At 47.2% G+C, this 21316-nt stretch overlaps 2 protein-coding genes across 2 annotated transcripts in view; one reads left to right on the top strand and one right to left on the bottom strand.

The window, feature by feature from the left end:
- Positions 1 to 17914, bottom strand: part of LOC142664324 (uncharacterized) — a 251955-nt gene extending 234041 nt beyond the window's left edge. The window contains exons 1-6 of the mRNA XM_075843367.1: positions 17666 to 17914; positions 11973 to 12136; positions 11317 to 11490; positions 11109 to 11232; positions 8061 to 8158; positions 7784 to 7895 (exon numbers count right to left, since the gene is read on the bottom strand). Of these exons, the coding sequence (XP_075699482.1) occupies positions 7784 to 7895; positions 8061 to 8158; positions 11109 to 11232; positions 11317 to 11490; positions 11973 to 12050 (586 nt within the window). The 5' untranslated portion in view covers positions 12051 to 12136; positions 17666 to 17914. The remainder of the gene's footprint in view (positions 1 to 7783; positions 7896 to 8060; positions 8159 to 11108; positions 11233 to 11316; positions 11491 to 11972; positions 12137 to 17665) is intronic.
- Positions 17915 to 18163: 249 nt separating this feature from the next.
- LOC142664471 (uncharacterized) overlaps positions 18164 to 21316 on the top strand; it is a 30064-nt gene continuing 26911 nt past the window's right edge. Inside the window, exon 1 of the mRNA XM_075843552.1 lies at positions 18164 to 18260. The gene's annotated coding sequence lies outside the window, so the exon portion shown is untranslated. The remainder of the gene's footprint in view (positions 18261 to 21316) is intronic.

Below are 21316 nucleotides of genomic sequence, written 5' to 3' on the forward strand. Positions count from 1 at the left end.
TACAGACATGGAATACGGCACATACAGCCCCATAGTGAATTCGAACGGGAGCCGTTCCATCCACTATGCTGTACGCCGTCTGTGTGGGAACGGCGCATGCGCCGCTCCCACACAGTCCAAATGGAAGGTCTTCGGCCAAGCAACATCCAGCGCCATTTTCTTGTGGACCGGAAGCCGCGGCCGGACAGTAAGATTACTACTTCCGGTCGCGGCTTCCGGACATGTGTTCTGATGCAAGAACTAGGAGCGGAGGGAGAAGACGGAGCGGACGGACCGGAGGGAGCGGCGGCGGCAGGAGCAGGTAAGTTATTTCTGTGTATGTACGTGTTTTTCAGTGTGTGATTACTACTGTATGTAAACCTACTACACTGTGTATTCGCTCAAAAAATGGCGACACACAGTGTAGGAGGTTTGAACGTTCAATCCCCTCCTTTCTCCTGGCACTAGAGGACGATAGAGCGAGTGTGTCTTATCAAATTTTGCAGCATAAAGCAATGTGGTTGCTTTACCACATGCCAATGCTGCAATTTTGGGAATTGCTCCATCTAGTGACCAGCACTGGGAAATGTTATAAATTAGAATCTAATTTATAATATTTCCTGACTCGTGAAAAAATTAAAAAAATTAGGACAATGTTTAATCACTTATACACTAACTGTTTATCCCAAAAAATAAAAATATAGTTATAGCGACACATTTCCTTTAAAGCGAACCTAAATTTAAGACGACTTTTCAGAATAATCGGTCATGTGTGTGTACAGGAGGAATAACACTATTTCTGGCCATTACATGACTTGTACCTGGCATTCTTTTAGAAGTTTTCCTTCTGCAGGCTCTATCTTTAATTCTCAGTTTTCCCTGAGGTAGTGGATGGAGCCTAACTGCTATCATGTCTTCTATACACTGCACACAGAGCAGAGAGCCATCCTGGTCCAGTATCTCTCTGTATCACACCCTTAGAAGCTGCAGCAGCATGGATATTATACAGCAGTAAGGATCAGAGCAGCAGAAAAATCCAGCACAGAGGTGACATATAAGGCTGGGTCAAAACCCTATTTACGGACGCAATTCGGGCGTTTTAACCCCGAATTACATCCGAAAATACGGCTCCAATGCGTCGGCAAACATCTGCCCATTCATTTGAATGGGTTTTACGATGTACTGTGCCGGTCATTTTTACGCGCCGATGTCAAAAGACGGCGCGTAAAAAAGACGCCCGCGTCAAAGAGGTGCCTGTCACTTCTTGAGACGTAATTGGAGCCATTTTCCATTGACACAATGGAAAAACAGCTCCAATTACGTCCGTAATGGATGCAGCGAAAAGCGCCTGCACTTGCCATTACGTCTGAAATACTGGAGCTGTTTTCTCTAGAAAACAGCTCCGTCATTTCAGCCGTAACGGAGGCTGCCGTGTGAACATACCCTCACTCTTACCAGCAGCCTATGTCTACTCTCTCTGCTTCTGCTCCCCCTCTCCTGTTCAAAGATTTTTATTGACAACAGCATCTGTGTCGTTGTGCTCCTGCTCCATCCTTCTGATTCCCCTACCCTCTCCATAGACTTCTATAAGCAGCAGCACCCGTGTGTCTCTCACCTAGTGGCACTAACTTCACATAAAATTTTCATGGATAAAACAGCTCAACTACAACAATAAGTAAATTATAAAGTTGATATATATCAGGAATACTATTAGATTACCACAAGTTGTTTGATAAGTTAGTGTCCATTTAAAGAAGACATGTTCCAATAAGCGATTTAGTGTATAGTAGATTACAGCGGAGATCTTATTGCTTGATATTGAAGCCCAAGGTTGTACTACGGAAACATCCTGAAGACAACGTGTCCCCTGGTGACTTGTGTGCAGAGTTGTCATGTGGACCTTGTGTGTTTTCTAATAGCTCCTCAATTCTTGTCCCAGGCTCATATTAAATATAGAACTGTAATGAGGATCTTTCTTCTCAGCGGTTAGTATTAGAAGATTTGTAATGGAAGAACCAAACAAATGACAAAGTACAAAGGAAATAACCAAAATGTAAGTGTTTTTTCATTTCGATTTACTCCTAAAATGATGTTTAACCGGTTCAGGACTGCCCACTGTGTACATATGCTGCAGGTTTAAGTTTACTGCCTGAGTGATTGACTAGTCACATGATCGCCGAGATGCCGGTAGTAGGAGGCTGCTGCTGTATCTAACTAGACCCAGCACAGCCCCATCAGTGACAATAGTCACTATAACACAGCTAATCTCCCCTGCTGTAAAGTGCCAGTTACAGAGGAAATGTATAGTGTAAAAAAAATAAAATGAAATAATAAAAGTTCCCCAAATGTCTTTTCTGATGGAAAGGCCATAAAAATAAAAGTTAAAAAACAAAAATGAAGAAAAAATTACACATTAACCCCTGCACTAACGCATTGTCACCTACATGTATGTAAAAAGCGTTAAAGGGAAGTATGGAGCGCGCTCACGGGCAGAGCACGATCCATAATTAACAGGTGTCGGCTGTGTAATACAGCAGACACCTTACTGCAACGGGTAGAATCAAAGATCATTTGATTCCGCCCGTTTAGCCCCTTAGATGTTGTAGTCAATTGCGACTGCAGCATCTAAGGCATTAGAAAAAGGGGCCGGCCGGCTCAAAAACCTCATCGGTCCTCCCGCAACGTGATTGCATAAAGCTGATCGTTGTCATGGCAGCCTGGGGGCCTAATGAAGGTGCCCAGGTCTGCCATTTCTTTACTCCCAATAAGTCCTGTCAGAGGCCTGTAAAAATAATGATATACTGCTTTACATTAGTGTTGCAGTATACAGAGCAGGTGATCGCTAGTTCAAGTTCCCTGGGGGGGGGAATGAAAAAAAAAAGCTAAAAACATAAAAAAATAATACTAAGGGCTTATTCAGACGAACGGGATATATGTCCGTGTAACGGACCTATATTAGTCTATGGGGCCGTGTAGACATGTGCGTGATTTTTACGCAGCGTTGGTCCGCTGCTTAAACTCATCTCCATTGATTTACACAGAAGCGATGTGCAGCCACATAAACAGAGATTAACGTTAATCAAGTGCCCTGATAATGAATATACATGACCTCCAGCCTGGACGTCATGTGTATTCAGAATCCTGACACTTCTGACTCTTTTCTTTGAGATTTCCAGCAAGGGAAACGAAATCTCGCGAGATTACGGAGGTAAACGAGATTTCGTTTCCCTTGCTGCAAATCTCACAGAAAAGATTCAGAAGTGTCCTGATAATGAATACACATAATTTAGTGCAATTTGCTTATGTTATGGAGAAGATGGTAGCTGTACGTCTAAATACGTTTAACAGATTTTGCGTACATTGGGCTTTATGGTCTGAATACAGGTAGTCCGAGGCTCCCCCCCTTCCCCCGTGACATGGGTGCTGGTGTCTTCGGGGGGTATTTTTGAGGCTACATGTTCACTTTCCCATCCTCTGATTTTGACGTTCTGTATTTTTGAATAGTCCTGCATAATTTTTACTGGGGTTTAGGATGACCTGATGGTTTGTGGGACGGCACCGCGGTCTCTGTACGGGTGGGCACACTCTCTGGTATAGGTTTTACATGGTTTTGAAGAAGGTAATACGGTGGTTCTCTCTAAACTTATTACATTACAGCTGTAAAAGTTGATTTTGTCTGTTTTTTCTGATGCATTTGTACGGTAATTCATCATGATTGTACGCCAACTTGCTGACAATGTATGGAATTTGTGTTATTGGAATGGATTACGGAGTGCAAATGTGTTTATTTTTTTTTTCTCCTTGTTGAAATTGAAAATGTAATTAAAAAAAATAAAATATGTTGTATAAAAAAAAAAGTTTCAAGTTAAAAACCCAAAATTGCCTTTATTCCCATAATTGTAAAAAAAAATAAAAAAATACATAAATTGGTACTGACGAGTGTCACGAAAAAAAAATGTTTATATAAATTTGCTTTTAGTGTTTTATTAAAAAATGTTTTATTTGTATTTGTGTTTTACTTTTTTTTATTTTTTAACTTTTTCTTGTCTATGGGGGCTGCCATTTTTTTGTCCATCTCTGTATGTGTCGATTAACGACACATACAGACATGGAATACGGCACATACAGCCCCATAGTGAATGTGAACGGGGCCCGTTCCATCCACTATGCTGTACGCCGTCTGTGTGGGAACGGCGCATGCGCCGCTCCCACACAGTCCAAATTGAAGGTCTTCGGCCGAGCGACGTTCGGCGCCATTTTCTTGTGGACCGGAAGCCGCGGCCGGACAGTAAAATTACTAATTCTGGTCGCGGCTTCCGGACATGTGTTCTGATGCAAGCACTAGGAGCGGAGGGAGCAGACGGAGCGGACGGACCGGAGGGAGCGGCGGCAGGAGCAGGTAAGTTATGTCTGTGTTTGTTCGTGTTTTACTGTGTGATTTACTGTGTGATTACTACTGTATGTAAACCTACTACACAGTGTAGGAGGTTTGAACGTTCAATCCCCTCCTTTCTCCTGGCACTAGCCAGGATAAAGGAGGGGGGATTCTGTGAGCTCACTAGAGCGAGTGTGTTTTCTCAAATTTTGCAGCATAAAGCAATGTGGTTGCTTTACCACATGCCAATGCTGCAATTTTGGGAATTGCTCCCTCTAGTGACCAGCACTGGGAAATGTTATAAATTAGAATCTAATTTATAATATTTTCTGACTCGTGAAAAAATTAAAAAAATTTAGAACAAATGTTTAATCATTTATACACTAACTGTTTAACAAAAACTATACCCAAACTATAAAACTATTATGTAATTTATCCCACACGGTGAACGCACAAAAAAAAAAACAATATGAAAAATATAACACCAGGATCGTTATTTGTAAGTCACATCTCCTCCTAAATATTGACGAAAAACTGATCTTTACACCAAAATAGAACCAATATAAATGACAGCCAGTCCTGCAAAAAAAATGCCCTGACACAGCTTTGTCGACGCAAAAATAAAAAAAGTTATGGATCTTGGAATATGGCGGCACAGATAACAAATGTTTGTTTTTTTTGTTTCTTTTTAGAAAGTGATTTTATTGTGCAAAAGCTGGAATACTTAAAAAAAGCTATTTGGTATTGCCGTAATCGTATCGACCCCACAGAATAAAGTTAACATGTAATTTATGGCGCACGGTGAATGCTGGAAAAAAAACAAAAAACAAAAGATTCCTTAATGTTTTTGATAAATTTCCTCTGGCAAAATTTTTTAATAAAAAGTGATCAAAAAGTTGCATGTGACCGAAAATGGTACCAATAAAATCTACATCTTGTCCTGCAAAAAACAAGCCCTCACACATCTCTAACAACCGAAAAATAAAAGTTATGGCTCTAGAAATGCGTAGAGTAAAAAACAGCTTGATGCGGAGGAACATTCCTTCCTGTAGCAAAACATAAAAAACGATATCACTTTTGTAACGCCGTAAACGTACTGACCCGCCAAATAAAGTTAACGTAATTTATACTGCACAGCAACCACCGTAAAGAAAAATAAGGAAAATAGTTTTTTGGTCCCTAGCCCCAATAAAAACTACAGATGGTCCCGCACAAAAAGGCCCTGATACGGTTACGTGAATAGAAAAAAGAAAAAAGTTATGGCACTAGTAAGGCGGTGCTGTAAAAACATTGTGATGTGCAGGCCGGAGGGGAACTTTCCTTCAGTTTCTAGAAGTGGTTATCAAGGCCCTAGTATTTCAGGACCAGGAAGGGGAGGGCCATAGTACATCTGCCGGTAGGGAGGGCGCCCGTATTATACAAGGGCAACACTTTCCCTGCAAAATTTTCCAAAGTACAAAAGGAGAAAAAGTCCCAAAAAGGGCACTACCAAGCAAAATCCACGCTCCAAAAACTGATCTAAAACTACAATCTTAATACTAATTAATTCAGCAAAAATAACCTTTGGGGTCAAAATTCTCACTATACCCCTAGATTAATTCCTCAAGGGGTGTAGTATCCCAAATGGAGTCACTTTAGGGGGGCTTCCACTGTACTGGTACTACAGGGGCTCTGCAAATATGACATGGCGCCAAGAAACCAATCCAGCAAAATCTACATTCCAAAATCCAAATGGCGCACCTTCCTTTCTAAGCCCTACAGTCTGCCCAAACAGCAGTTTATGAGCACATATGGGGTGTTTTCGTACTCGGGAGAAATTGCTTTACGAACGTTGAGGTTCTTTTTCTCCTTTTATTCCTTGTGGAAATGAAAACAATTTGAGCTAAAACTACGGCTTATTAGGAAGAAAAAATATTTTTCATTTTCACTGCCCAATTCTAATAAAATCTAATGTCTTAATTTCTTGTGAGGTGTAGTTTCCAAAATGGTGTATTTTTGGGGTTTTCCTATGTTTTGGCACCACAAGACCTCTTTAAACCTGACATAGTGCCTAAAATATAATCTAATAAAAAGAAAGCCCCATAATCCAAAAAAGCACTAAAATTTAATTTAAAAACAAAATACAATTTTGAAATGTCACCTTCACTTTGCGGTCATTCCTGTGAAACGCCTAAATGGTTAAAAACCTGCTGTTTTGAATACTTTTAGGGGTGCAGATTTTAAATGGGGTGATTTATGGGGGTTTCTAATATATAGGCCCCCTCAAAGCCACTTCAGAACTGAACTGGTCCCTAAAAAAAAACACAGGCTTTTGAATTTTTTTGTAAAATGTGAGAAATTGCTAAACTTATAAGCCTTGTAAGGTCCTAGAAAAATAAAAGGACATTAAAACAAAGATTTTTCTGCTGCCCTGCACTTTTAAATCCCCTGGATAGCAGTGGCTGTGTCCTGCACCACCAATCTTCCCAGCACACCTGAGGCGCGCTCCCAATCTTCCCAGCACACCTGAGGCGCGCTCCCAATCTTCCCAGCACACCTCAGGCGCGCTCCCAATCTTCCCGACACACCTCAGGCGCGCTCCCAATCTTCCCAGCACACCTCAGGCGCGCTCCCAATCTTCCCAGCACACCTCAGGCGCGCTCCCAATCTTCCCAGCACACCTCTGGCGCGCTCCCAATCTTCCCAGCACACCTCAGGCGCGCTCCCGTACACAGGCTTCTCAGCTTTCAGAGCCTGTTTCCTGTACTGCAGCCTCTCCAATCTGGACTTCCCTCTCTTTCGGTCTATGCTATAACCGCTTCTTTCTCGGAGGTGTAATCTGTAGATTATTTCTGATACACTTATGCCTTCTACAGAGCTCATGGCTTGTAAATCTTCTCCCCCTCCCCCATCCTCCCGCTTTGTCTGTATGGGTATCGTAACTATCATCTTCTTCATAGTCAGCTGTTCATACAATCTACAGAGCTCCTGGCATGTGTGTCATACATTGTATGGGCATCATAACGGGGGTCCTCTGCATAGACTATGAAAGGGATCTTAGTAATGATACCCATAGAAACAAGTGGAGGGGGAGGGGGGACAGTTGTATTACACATACAAGGAGAGGGAGACATACCATGGGACGACTTTGGATTTTGTTGGATTATATTTCACTGTAGACTTTTATGTAACATGGACAACACAAAAAATGTGCTGTGACCCCACGAGCCCCTATCAGCATTGATGTGGTGTTTAAGAGGTTAAACTGAGTTCTCTAAGATCCCGGATTCATAGATCACCTTGTAGAGAACTTCTATGTGCAGTCACAGCTCCCTCAGCTCCCGCACTATGTATAACACATTGTCTGACGTGTTACTGTAATGTAGAACTAAGGAGGAACCCCACCTTACCAAACCTCCCAATTCACTTTCTAATATCATTATTACTGACCTCTGGTAACACCTCCTGGAATTTCCTCTTCCACTTCACTGTTACACGGGTGATCGCCCCTCACCCGCTCTTCTTCTTCATCCACCACTTTATTATTAGTCAGATCTTCCCCCTGATTTCACATATGTAACAATTCAGTACAATACAGCAGAGAGTGCGAAGAATCTAACAGATCAACATAAGAAACCACCAAAATCTATGACCACGTCTATGACCGCAGGACCATAAAGCTCCACACCCCCTATATAGATGTGGTATAGGGCTCAGCTTCATCTACCTGATGATTCTCTGGCACATTGTGATTTTCCTCTGGACAGTCCTGGGAATACAGAGGACTGGGACATCTCTCTGGTGGATTTCTCCTACTGGATCCATCTGTAGGAAACACACAGTGACTGAATACATGACTACTGTATATCTGTCTATATATCAGACACTTCTCTCTACACTTCTAGGTTTACTGATCAGAGCCGAGATTACAATGTTGAGGTCCTCACTACCTGTGTCGATGTTCCTGCACCTTGTAAGCCGCAGGCCTAAAGTAGACTGTGACCTACCAGAGTGAACGGCGGGGCGCTAACGGCTCCCTGCTCCACCATAGTATTTAACTGTATCTGCGTCCTGTGGATACACATGAAAGTGGCGGGACACAGGGCGCCTCTATATCGAGAGTTCCCTACAACCAAAAAAACACTGTCTGGGAGTTACCTGATTATTAGCCTCTTACAGCCTGTGTACACCTCTGTAGGCAATATTGTCTATACATTATTATTAACCCCTTCACGAAAGCCATATACGTTCCAACTGCTGATGCCCCGGGCAGTTGGCACATATATAAAACGTAGGCAGAATGGAACAGAATATAATGTGTGCAGCGCTGCACTTTCATGTCTGCCGGCTCTCTCCACAAGTGCAAGAACATCTCCCCCTTAGTTTCATCAAACTTAGATGCCAAACCCCAGCAGATAGCACCTTAACTCCCCTATAGGAAGTGCCACACACCCCTATAGACAACGCCACCCCCCGCTGTAGATAGTGCCACACACCCCGCTGTAGACAGTGCCACACCCCCCTGTAGAAAGCGCCGCCACACCCCCCCCCCCCTGTAGATAGCACCACTGAAGCTCCCTCTAGGAGCGGAATCCCTTGCCAGACCATTGCTGTCATTTTTGGCCGGGAATTGTGTTCCTAGAGGGAGCCCCTGAAGTCTCAGTCCATATATGGACAGGGACAATGATGCCAGGGACTGCTCCAGGAGTGGAATCTACAGCCTATTTAAGAGAGGATCATTTCTCAAATCGGACGTGCCACTTTAAGGGTATGTGCACACGGGGCGGATAAGCTGTAGATTTTCTACAAAGTATTTCATTGCGGGAAAATCTGCAGCGTGTTAAAGTAGCAGCAATGAGGATGAGATTTCAACAAATATCATCCACACGCTGCGGAAAAAACACGCAGAAAAGAAGGGCGGTGCAGATTCTCAAAATACAACATGTCAATATCTCCTGTGAAAATGCTGCGGAATCTCCACACAGAAAATCTGGTCAGAAGTTCCGCAGTGTTTACACGGTTATACTGACATTATATAGAAAACTATTATACTGCCGGAGTGTGCCGATGATAATACAAGTCATGTAGAAAGACGATTATCGGCACACTCCGGCAGTATAATAGTTTCCTATATAATGTCAGTATAACCGGAGGTTCTCTTTAATATTACAAGTTATGGTACTAGATTCTGGAGACGGGACGGTGATCCAGAGATTTATTGTGATTTCCAGATTTGGAGTCGGGGGAGGAGTTTTCCCCTAATGAGACAATTGTCATCCACCTCATGGGGGGTTTTATCTTCCTCTGGATCGACACGGTCGGATTATAGGTCGGACTTGATGGACTTGTGACTTTTTTCCTCCTTAGTAACTATATAACACAGAATGTATGGGAAGGTTGTAACGATCGGTAACTTCTCTTGTTTTCGGTCTGTTTCATTAGTCTATATAAACCTTCTTAAATGGTGATTATTAAAGTTAGTTTTTAGTCTCTACCCTTTACTAATCCCTTTATATGAGTCTTGAGGACACTATTTTTTCTTAAATGATTTTCAGCCATTATCGGAGACCTGCAGAAGTTCTTCGTTTGTGATCTACTAGTCTAAAGCCGGTCATGCACTCTAGATGTCAGGTGAACCATCGTTCCTCCCCTCCTCCATGTACATGAACGCTCGGTCGGGTGTGTATGTGTCTTCAATAGGGGAAAGTCGCTGCCAAACTCCTCTGATAGTGACTTATCTACTAACAAAAGGATCCGGCATGTTGAAATTCCACAGCCCGATCCTTCTCTCTCCGGACATCTGACCTCCAGGGAGAGTTGGGAGGTCGCCATATACATTAGAAAGTCAGCAGGTCCGGGCGACATACATCTAATGTGTATGACCAGCTTAGCACACTGGTGGAGAGTGATGACCGGCAGTAACATACACCTGGTACGACTGCCCATCCTCCGCACTACAGATGAGCGGCATGTCACAGAATATGATTGTGTTGTTCCTCCCCACAAATGTGTAAAGTAATGGCCCCCACATCACAGATCTCCAGCAGCTGATCTCAAGGTCTGTGGGGGCTGATATTAACCCCTTCCATCATTGCTCCTTACATGTTCTGCACGGACAGGAGGTAAAGCAAGGAACGTGTGTTTGTAGCTCCGGCATCGGCCCTCAAGAAACGTCTGTCACATCCTCAGATTGTATCAGCAGAACCACAAAGGAAAATCTGTCAATCATTCTGTGTGGGCGGGGGATGCAGGACTCACAGGATTTCTCTAGGAGTCCTGGCAGCATTTAGAAGGGAACCTGTCAGTAGGTTTGCAGCCACTGAACCCCCAGCATGTCGTTATGTAGATGGAGTTTAGTGTTCCAAACCTGCCCACGTCCAAACCCTCCGTTTCAGCAAAAGAAGTTACAAGTTACTGAGAGGAGTCCAGGAGAGGAGTCCGGTGGGAATGAGAGCATGAACATTACACACATGAAGCCGAGGACGGTGCACCTCGCTTTACTGCGCTCGTACAGTGTACTGCTCTGGGTTTCATTTGTGGCAAAGACAAAATCTGTCTGGTGAATGGAGCGCTCTGGACTTATTGGACATATACAGGAAACATAAGGATCTAACGTGATGTGAAAAGAGCAGAAATTGTGGAGCTCCTACATTACACGTCATTGTACACACGTGTATATGTACTGAACATGACGCTATTAAGACTTCAGCATGGCCGCCAGTCCAGCCTGTGCCCACAGTAATGCCAATATATATATATATCTGTCTCTTCTCACCTTGTGATGTGCGCGGCCGGTAGTCCTCCATCATGACCTCCTCGTACAGATCCTTGTGTCCTTCTAGATACTCCCACTCCTCCATGGAGAAATAGACAGTGACATCCTGACACCTTATAGGAACCTGACACACACAATGATACAGTCATTACCCAGACACCTCCAGTGCTGTTACTGTAGAATTTCCCAGCATTCCCAGCAATGTCACCTCTCCAGTCAGCAGCTCAGTCATCTTGTAGATCAGTTCTAAGATCTTCTTCTCATGTATCCGGGAGTGAGGGGGAGGCTCTGTGATGGGGCTCTGACTACTGCTCCATCCTCCTGACTCATGGATGATGGGAGTCGTACAGTCACCCGATGTCTTCTTCACTATTGTGTACTCCTGTGTATGGAGAGAGACACTTAGAGAACTGAACACAGTATTCCCCCCTCAGTAGAGAGAGGGAGATTGTTACCCCGCTGTATAGAGCACTAGTGACCCCACATCTGTAATACTGGAGACCTCACCCACAAAAAGACATTGAGAAAATAGAACGAGGCCAAAACTAAAAAGGAAATAATATTGGGGGGGACTAGATGGACCATGTGCTCTCCTCCTGCCGTCATCTTCTATGTTTCTATATAGATGTCATCCTGATCCTCCTGGTTCCTTGTCATTCTCATTGCTCTACAACATTACTATTGCTGCATTGGTGACATGACACATAACTGACCATATTGGTGGCTGATCTTCAGCTTTTCTGCTGGTGGCTTCTTGACGTCACTTGGAAGGTCTGGACGCTGTTATACAGGACACTGGATTCTTCCGATTATGTATTGTCCCTTGCCTATGTGTGACTTGTTCTATAATGTAGAAAAGTTTACCTCTCCGCTCAACAGGTAGATGATCTCCAAGGTGAAGTCTAATATTCTTCTGCTCATCTCATTCCTGTCCTTGTCCATCCTTGGTGGGTCACTCAGGAGAAGGAGCGTTGTGGAGGAGAAGATGAGAAAACTGGAGGATCTGGAGGATCTAGTACTGCAGACGTCTTTATGAAGAAAGGAGAAGATGGAGATCATACAGGGGACAACATCATGTGTGACATACAGAACCTCACTTATTCATCATTGAGAGAAACATCTTCTCAGAGCCGTCACCACATGGAATAAAGGGGTATTCCCAACACGGACATTTCTCCCCAGGATATGCCAGAAATGTCTGGTAGATGCGGCTCCACCTCTGGACGTGCTCGGCTGTTTCTGGAACTCCTATACAAGTGAATGGAGAGAGTCGTGCACATGTGTGGTCACCTCTCCATTCATTCTCCACCTGGATGTAGTCATCACCTCACCAGGCGGGTCGGGAGACCCCTATTCTCCACATAGAGGTGGGACCCCCATATATCAGACATTTATGGCAGATCTCTCAGGTGAGAAGAGTAAAATGAAGACATTTCCCCCCAGACAATGAAGACCTGACTCCTGACAACCTGACACATGGCGGATACTGGGGAGACATTGCTGACATCTCACAAGACGTGGTGAACACTATGCAGTCAGTGTTTGATATGAGGTGTGAGGTTCTGCAGCAGCTGAGGTGACATATATAGGAAACATGCAGTCTAATCTCCTATGTTACAGCGCAGGTGGAGCGGAGCAGAGTGATACAGTGTTTTGTGGGATAAGATTCAGTATAAACTTGATTTTACTCATTTAACCCCTTCCTGCACAAAACATTTACCGCTCAGGAGTTGTTCACATGACATAGGGAAGACCGGACACCTGCTGCAAAGGCCGGAGACCTGAGAGAACGATAATTACCGCCATTTAACTACTTATATGCCGTGGTCAATAGTGGCCATGGAATCTAAGCTGTAAGAAAGAGGGGGTGGTCCTCCCTGGCAGCTCATCGGCCCGCCGCAACACGATCACGGGGTATAGATGGTTCTCATAGCAGAAGGGGGGGTGGGGGGGGGGGGTCGGGGAGAAATGAAGGTCCGCGATATACTGCGAGACATTACTATTACAGTGTATTGTAACAGTGATCTAATCATCACTGGTTCAAGTCCCAAAGAACAATAATAACAAATTTTTTCAAATAGTTAAATAAAGTTCATTTTTATCTAAAAAAAATGTAAAGTATAAAAAGTATAACGTGATTAAAAACTGCAGCTTGTCCAACAAATAATAAGCCCTCACTCCGCTACATCGACGGAAAATTTAAAAAAGTTCTGGCTCCGAGTATACACAGTTGCCAACATTTGATTTTTTTTTCCAGGGACACGTAGGGTGTTGCTTCTGTGGCGGGTGTGTCTTATGGGATGTGGCTTCTGTGGCGGGTGTGTCTTATGGGATGTGGCTTCTGTGGCGGGTGTCTTGAAGGGGTGGCTAATGGGGCGTAACTTTTCCCCCCAGAATTTCTGCATACAAATAAACAGACAAAAATGTCTGCACTAGTTTGGCTGACAACTACTATGGTGGCTGGAATCCCTCTAGTTATCCGGTTGTTTACAGGCAGGTGATGCCTCACTTTAACTCTAGGGGCGAGGGGATATGTGCTGAACACTACGGGTAGTGTAAAAATCAGCGTAGATAGTGCCACACTCATTGCCCCTTATAGAAGGTGCTCCACACTGCCCCAGTAAATATTACCACACTGCTCCCTGTATATATTACCACACACACTGCCCCCTGTATATATTACCACACACACTGCCCCCTGTATATATTACCACACACGCTGCTCCCTGTATATATTACCACACACACTGCTCCCTGTAGATATTACCACACACGCTGCTCCCTGTATATATTACCACACACACTGCCCCCTGTAGATATTACCACACACGCTGCCCCCTGTATATATTACCACACACGCTGCTCCCTGTATATATTACCACACACACTGCTCCCTGTATATATTACCACACGCTGCTCCCTGTATATATTACCACACACGCTGCTCCCTGTAGATATTACCACACACGCTGCTCCCTGTATATATTACCACACACGCTGCTCCCTGTATATATTACCACACACGCTGCTCCCTGTATATATTACCACACACGCTGCTCCCTGTAGATATTACCACACACACTGCTCCCTGTATATATTACCACACACACTGCTCCCTGTATATATTACCACACACACTGCTCCCTGTATATATTACCACACACACTGCTCCCTGTATATATTACCACACACACTGCTCCCTGTATATATTACCACACACGCTGCTCCCTGTAGATATTACCACACACTGCTCCCTGTAGATATTACCACACACGCTGCTCCCTGTAGATATTACCACACACGCTGCTCCCTGTAGATATTACCACACACGCTGCTCCCTGTATATATTACCACACACACTGCTCCCTGTATATATTACCACACACACTGCTCCCTGTAGATATTACCACACACACTGCTCCCTGTAGATATTACCACACACACTGCTCCCTGTATATATTACCACACGCTGCTCCCTGTATATATTACCACACACGCTGCTCCCTGTAGATATTACCACACACGCTGCCTCCTGTATATATTACCACACACACTGCTCCCTGTATATATTACCACACACACCGCTCCCTGTAGATATTACCACACACACCGCTCCCTGTAGATATTACCACACACACCGCTCCCTGTAGATATTACCACACACTGCTCCCTGTATATATTACCACACACGCTGCTCCCTGTAGATATTACCACACACACTGCTCCCTGTAGATATTACCACACACTGCTCCCTGTATATATTACCACACACGCTGCTCCCTGTATATATTACCACACACACTGCTCCCTGTAGATATTACCACACACTGCTCCCTGTAGATATTACCACAAACAACCCCCTGTACATAGTGCCACGCAGCCCCCCTGTAGATGGCGCCACACGCAGCCCCCCTGTAGATGGCGCCACACGCAGCCCCCCTGTAGATGGCGCCACACGCAGCGCCCCTGTAGATGGCGCCACACGCAGCCCCCCTGTAGATGGCGCCACACGCAGCCCCCCTGTAGATGGCGCCACACGCAGCCCCCCTGTAGATGGCGCCACACGCAGCCCCCCTGTAGATGGCGCCACACGCAGCCCCCCTGTAGATGGCGCCACACGCAGCCCCCTGTAGATGGCGCCACACGCAGCCCCCCTGTAGATGGCGCCACACGCAGCCCCCCTGTAGATGGCGCCACACGCAGCCCCCCTGTAGATGGCGCCACACGCAGCCCCCTGTAGATGGCGCCACACGCAGCCCCCTGTAGATGGCGCCACACGCAGCCCCCCTGTAGATGGCGCCACACGCAGCCCCCCTGTAGATGGCGCCACACGCAGCCCCCCTGTAGATGGCGCCACACGCAGCCCCCCTGTAGATGGCGCCACACGCAGCCCCCCTGTAGATAGCGCCACACGCAGCCCCCTGTAGATAGCGCCACACGCAGCCCCCCTGTAGATAGCGCCACACGCAGCCCCCCTGTAGATAGCGCCACACGCAGCCCCCCTGTAGATAGCGCCACACGCAGCCCCCCTGTAGATAGCGCCACACGCAGCCCCCCTGTAGATAGCGCCACACGCAGCCCCCCTGTAGATAGCGCCACACGCAGCCCCCCTGTAGATAGCGCCACACGCAGCCCCCCTGTAGATAGCGCCACACGCAGCCCCCCTGTAGATAGCGCCACACGCAGCCCCCCTGTAGATAGCGCCACACGCAGCCCCCCTGTAGATAGCGCCACACGCAGCCCCCCTGTAGATAGCGCCACACGCAGCCCCCCTGTAGATAGCGCCACACGCAGCCCCCCTGTAGATAGCGCCACACGCAGCCCCCCTGTAGATAGCGCCACACGCAGCCCCCCTGTAGATAGCGCCACACGCAGCCCCCCTGTAGATAGCGCCACACGCAGCCCCCCTGTAGATAGCGCCACACGCAGCCCCCCTGTAGATAGCGCCACACGCAGCCCCCCTGTAGATAGCGCCACACGCAGCCCCCCTGTAGATAGCGCCACACGCAGCCCCCCTGTAGATAGCGCCACACGCAGCCCCCCTGTAGATAGCGCCACACGCAGCCCCCCTGTAGATAGCGCCACACGCAGCCCCCCTGTAGATAGCGCCACACGCAGCCCCCCTGTAGATAGCGCCACACGCAGCCCCCCTGTAGATAGCGCCACACGCAGCCCCCTGTAGATAGCGCCACACGCAGCCCCCCTGTAGATAGCGCCACACGCAGCCCCCCTGTAGATAGCGCCACACACAGCCCCCCTGTAGATAGCGCCACACACAGCCCCCCTGTAGATAGCGCCACACACAGCCCCCCTGTAGATAGTGCCACACACAGCCCCCCCCTGTAGATAGCGCCACACACAGCCCCCCCCTGTAGATAGCGCCACACACAGCCCTCCCTAGAAGAGTGGAATCCCCAGCCACGGTGTTGCTGACGCTCTGGCCGGGGATTCCGCCCCAGGAGGAGTGAATGGCAGAGCAGGGAGCGGATAGTTTCCTGCTCCACCATAGTATTTAACTGCATCTGTGTCCTGAGGATGAACATACAATTGTATATGGCCGGGACACGTCCGGGACAGTGATTTCCCGGGACTGTCGGCAACTGTGAGAATCTGGCGGCAGAAAAAAAAAAAAAAAAACAATGAAACAAAAATTATTTTTTTTTGTAAATGTCGCACATCATGAAAAACGATATGAATTTGTTATCACGGTAACCGCACTGTCCGCGGAATAATGTTACGTGGACGTCTTTACAACACGGTGAAAGCCGCAAAAATAAAACCCAAAACATTGGCGGAATCACAGATTTCCCCCACATAGAAGTTTTGCAGTGACATTAGGTGATACTTTATACGACGCCCTGAAAATCTACAGCTCGTCCCGCAGAATCTAATCCTCGCACCGCGGCCCCGACAGAAAACACAGACGTTACAGATCTGAGAAGACAGGGAGGGAAAACGGAAACAGAAGCTGTCCTGGTGGTGAAGGGGTTAACCTGCGGTGCGGATTATAGACACGCAGGACATCGGATTTATACCGCGGATTCGCGGCGCATTTGTTGCAGAATTTCCATATTAAGTTCAATAGGAAAGTCAAGTTCCGCAACAAACGCCATTGTTCCCAGAATCCTCTGCGGCTCCACCGCGTGTTCACAGCAACGCTGCAGGTTACACATATATAGAAAAGAAGGCGTCATGTGACCCCTGCAGCCAATCACAGGCTGGAGAGGTCACATGTCATTATAGGGGTCACCTGGACACAGCCGGAAGAGCAGGGACGTGTTGCTATGGTAACGCTGGGAGAGGTGAGGATCGGCCTGGTTGTATTTCTGTAGTAGATATTCGGGGGGATTATACGTCCACCATTTGGGGTGAATATTCGGGGTGATTTCCTTGCGTGTTGTGGGTCGTATTCGCTACGTGTGAACATTCCCTTAAACCGCACGGTGAACGACATGAACAAGAAATGTATAAAAGTCAGTGAATAAGTTGTATGTCCCGAATATTATGTCATTACAAAACACGACTCGTCCCACAAAACATCCGAAATAACCACTTACCCCAAAGAGACCGGCACTGGAGGGGTTACATCCCGGCTAGGAGTCCAGTGGGCGGGGTCACTGAATGATTGACAGCTCTCTGTATACACAGTCATACAGGGGTGGCTGATAACAGAGAGAACACCAGACCAGCGCTGCTCTCTACCTCATACACGGCAATAGCTGAAGGACCTGTGATGACGTCACAACCATGTGACCGCAGCGGAAGGGGCGGAGCTTATCAGTGGGGAGGAGAGAGGCGGTGGATGAAGGACCTGTGACGATGATCACGTGACCGCGGCATTAAAGGTAGGAGATTTGAAGTGGGAATAATGAGCGATGGACTGAGGATCTGTGAAGACGGATCACATGACATCAGGGGCGGATCTCTGTGAGGGAGCGGGGCTCCTGCGCTGTGCAAAGTTGATGATCACGTGACCTGAGGGCGGAGTTCTATGCCCCCCCCCCGGGTCACCTGGTGGTGACGTCATCACAGGTCCTGTTTCCGTGTATGGGGTGGAGCAGCGCCGGGCGGGTGTACGTGATTCCGGTCACCGCTGTTGTTTACTGTTCTCTCTGTTATCAGTCAGGAGATTTCCCATGATGCAGTAGTAAGGTAAGGTTACATGAGGTCATTTCTGTGCGGTTTTGGTGCGTTTTTGTCCGGCACAGTGCTGGTGATTATCGTTATTTATTATTATCGCTGTAAATATGAAATACAGGAGGTTTAACCCCTTGGTGACATCAGATCTATAGTATTATGTTGGACGTGCGCCGTCACACTAGAAGGATCGGAGCCGGCACCGTACACGACTTCTGACCGCCGCCTGCAACCGCCAAGACCGGAGACAGCGCAATCCCGGCCGTTTAACCCCTCAGATGCCGTGACTAATAGCGACGGCGGCTTCTGATCAGTTAGAATAGCGGCTTCCTCTGTCCTCCGAAGAAAGTGCGCGATGCCGACCGGTCACCAGAGTAAGACATTGTAAGAGGGTTATGATTTGTTTTTTTACAATAAATGATGTAAAAATAAGTAACGTAATCGCCGCATCCGTTATATCAAGTTCTAACCGGCAGAAATAATTCACATGTGAACGTCGCTGTTTATGGTCCCCGCGATTCTCCAACATAGGGAATAAAAAGTCCCCAAAATGTCACCCACAAAATCTACATCTCACCCCACAAAACCCCCCCCCCCCCCCCCCACACCGTGCAATCACCGGAAATATAACCCCCCCCACACCGCGCAATCACCGGAAATATAAACCCCTCACACCGCGCAATCACCGGAAATATAAACCCCTCACACCGCGCAATCACCGGAAATATAAACCCCCTCACACCGCGCAATCACCGGAAATATAAACCCCTCACACCGCGCAATCACCGGAAATATAAAACCCCTCACACCGCGCAATCACCGGAAATATAAAACCCCCCACACCGCGCAATCACCGGAAATATAAAACCCCTCACACCGCGCAATCACCGGAAATATAAACCCCTCACACCGCGCAATCACCGGAAATATAAACCCCTCACACCGCGCAATCACCGGAAATATAAACCCCTCACACCGCGCAATCACCGGAAATATAAACCCCTCACACCGCGCAATCACCGGAAATATAAACCCCTCACACCGCGCAATCACCGGAAATATAACCCCCCCCACACCGCGCAATCACCGGAAATATAAACTCCTCACACCGCGCAATCACCGGAAATATAAACCCCCCCCCCTCACACTGCGCAATCACCGGAAATATAAAACCCCCCACACTGCGCAATCACCGGAAATATAAACCCCCCCCCCACACCGCACAATCACGCAAATATAAAACCCCCCACACCGCGCAATCACCGGAAATATAAACCCCCCCACACCGCGCAATCACCGGAAATATAAAACCACTCACACCGCGCAATCACCGGAAATATAAACTCCTCACACCGCGCAATCACCGGAAATATAAAACCCCTCACACCGCACAATCACCGGAAATATAAACCCCCCCCACACCGCGCAATCACCGGAAATATAAACCCCCTCACACCGCGCAATCACCGGAAATATAAACCCCCTCACACCGCGCAATCACCGGAAATATAAACCCCTCACACTGCGCAATCACCGGAAATATAAAACCCCCCACACCGCGCAATCACCGGAAATATAAAACCCCTCACACCGCGCAATCACCGGAAATATAACCCCCCTCCCCCACACCGCGCAATCACCGGAAATATAACCCCCCTCCCCACACACCGCGCAATCACCGGAATTATAAACCCCCTCACACTGCGCAATCACCGGAAATATAAACCCCCTCACACCGCGCAATCACCGGAAATATAAAACCCCTCACACCGCGCAATCACCGGAAATATAACCCCCCCCCACACTGCGCAATCACCGGAAATATAAACCCCCCACACCGCGCAATCACCGGAAATATAAAACCCCTCACACCGCGCAATCACCGGAAATATAAAACCCCTCACACCGCGCAATCACCGGAGATATAAACCCTCACACCGCGCAATGACCGGAAATATAAACCCCCTCACACCGCCCAATCACCGGAAATATAAACCCCCTCACACCGCGCAATCACCGGAAATATAAACCCCCCCACACCGCGCAATCACCGGAAATATAAACCCCTCACACCACGCAATCACCGGAAATATAACCCCTCACACCACGCAATCACCGGAAATATAAAACCCCTCACACCGCGCAATCACCGGAAATATAAAACCCCTCACACTGCGCAATCACCGGAAATATAAACCCCTCACACCGCGCAATCACCGGAAATATAAAACCCCCCCACACCGCGCAATCACCGAAAATATAAAACCCCTCACACCGTGCAATCACCGGAAATATAAACCCCCCACACCGCGCAATCACCGGAAATATAAAACCCCTCACACCGCGCAATCACCGGAAATATAAACCCCCTCACACCGCGCAATCACGGCAAATAAAACCCTCACACCGCGCAATCACCGGGAATATAAACCACCTCACACCGCGCAATCACCGGAAATATAAACCCCTCACACCGCGCAATCACCGGAAATATAAACCCCTCACACCATGCAATCACCGGAAATATAAACCCCTCACACCGCGCAATCACCGGAAATATAAACCCCTCACACCGCGCAATCACCGGAAATATAAACCCCTCACACACCGCGCAATCACCGGAAATATAAAACCCCTCACACCGCGCAATCACCGGAAATATAACCCCCCCCCACACCGCGCAATCACCGGAAATATAAAACCCCTCACACCGCGCAATCACCGGAAATATAAACCCCCCCACACCGCGCAATCACCGGAAATATAAACCCCTCACACCGCGCAATCACCGGAAATATAAACCCCCTCACACCGCGCAATCACCGGAAATATAAACCCCTCACACCGCACAATCACCGGAAATATAAACCCCCTCACACCGCGCAATCACCGGAAATATAAACCCCCCCACACCGCGCAATCACCGGAAATATAAACCCCTCACACCGCGCAATCACCGGAAATATAAAACCCCTCACACCGTGCAATCACCGGAAATATAAACCCCCTCACACCGCGCAATCACCGGAAATATAAACCCCCACACCGCGCAATCACCGGAAATATAAAAC

This window comes from Rhinoderma darwinii, chromosome 1 (assembly GCF_050947455.1).
Source record: "Rhinoderma darwinii isolate aRhiDar2 chromosome 1, aRhiDar2.hap1, whole genome shotgun sequence".
Lineage (NCBI taxonomy): Eukaryota > Metazoa > Chordata > Amphibia > Anura > Rhinodermatidae > Rhinoderma > Rhinoderma darwinii.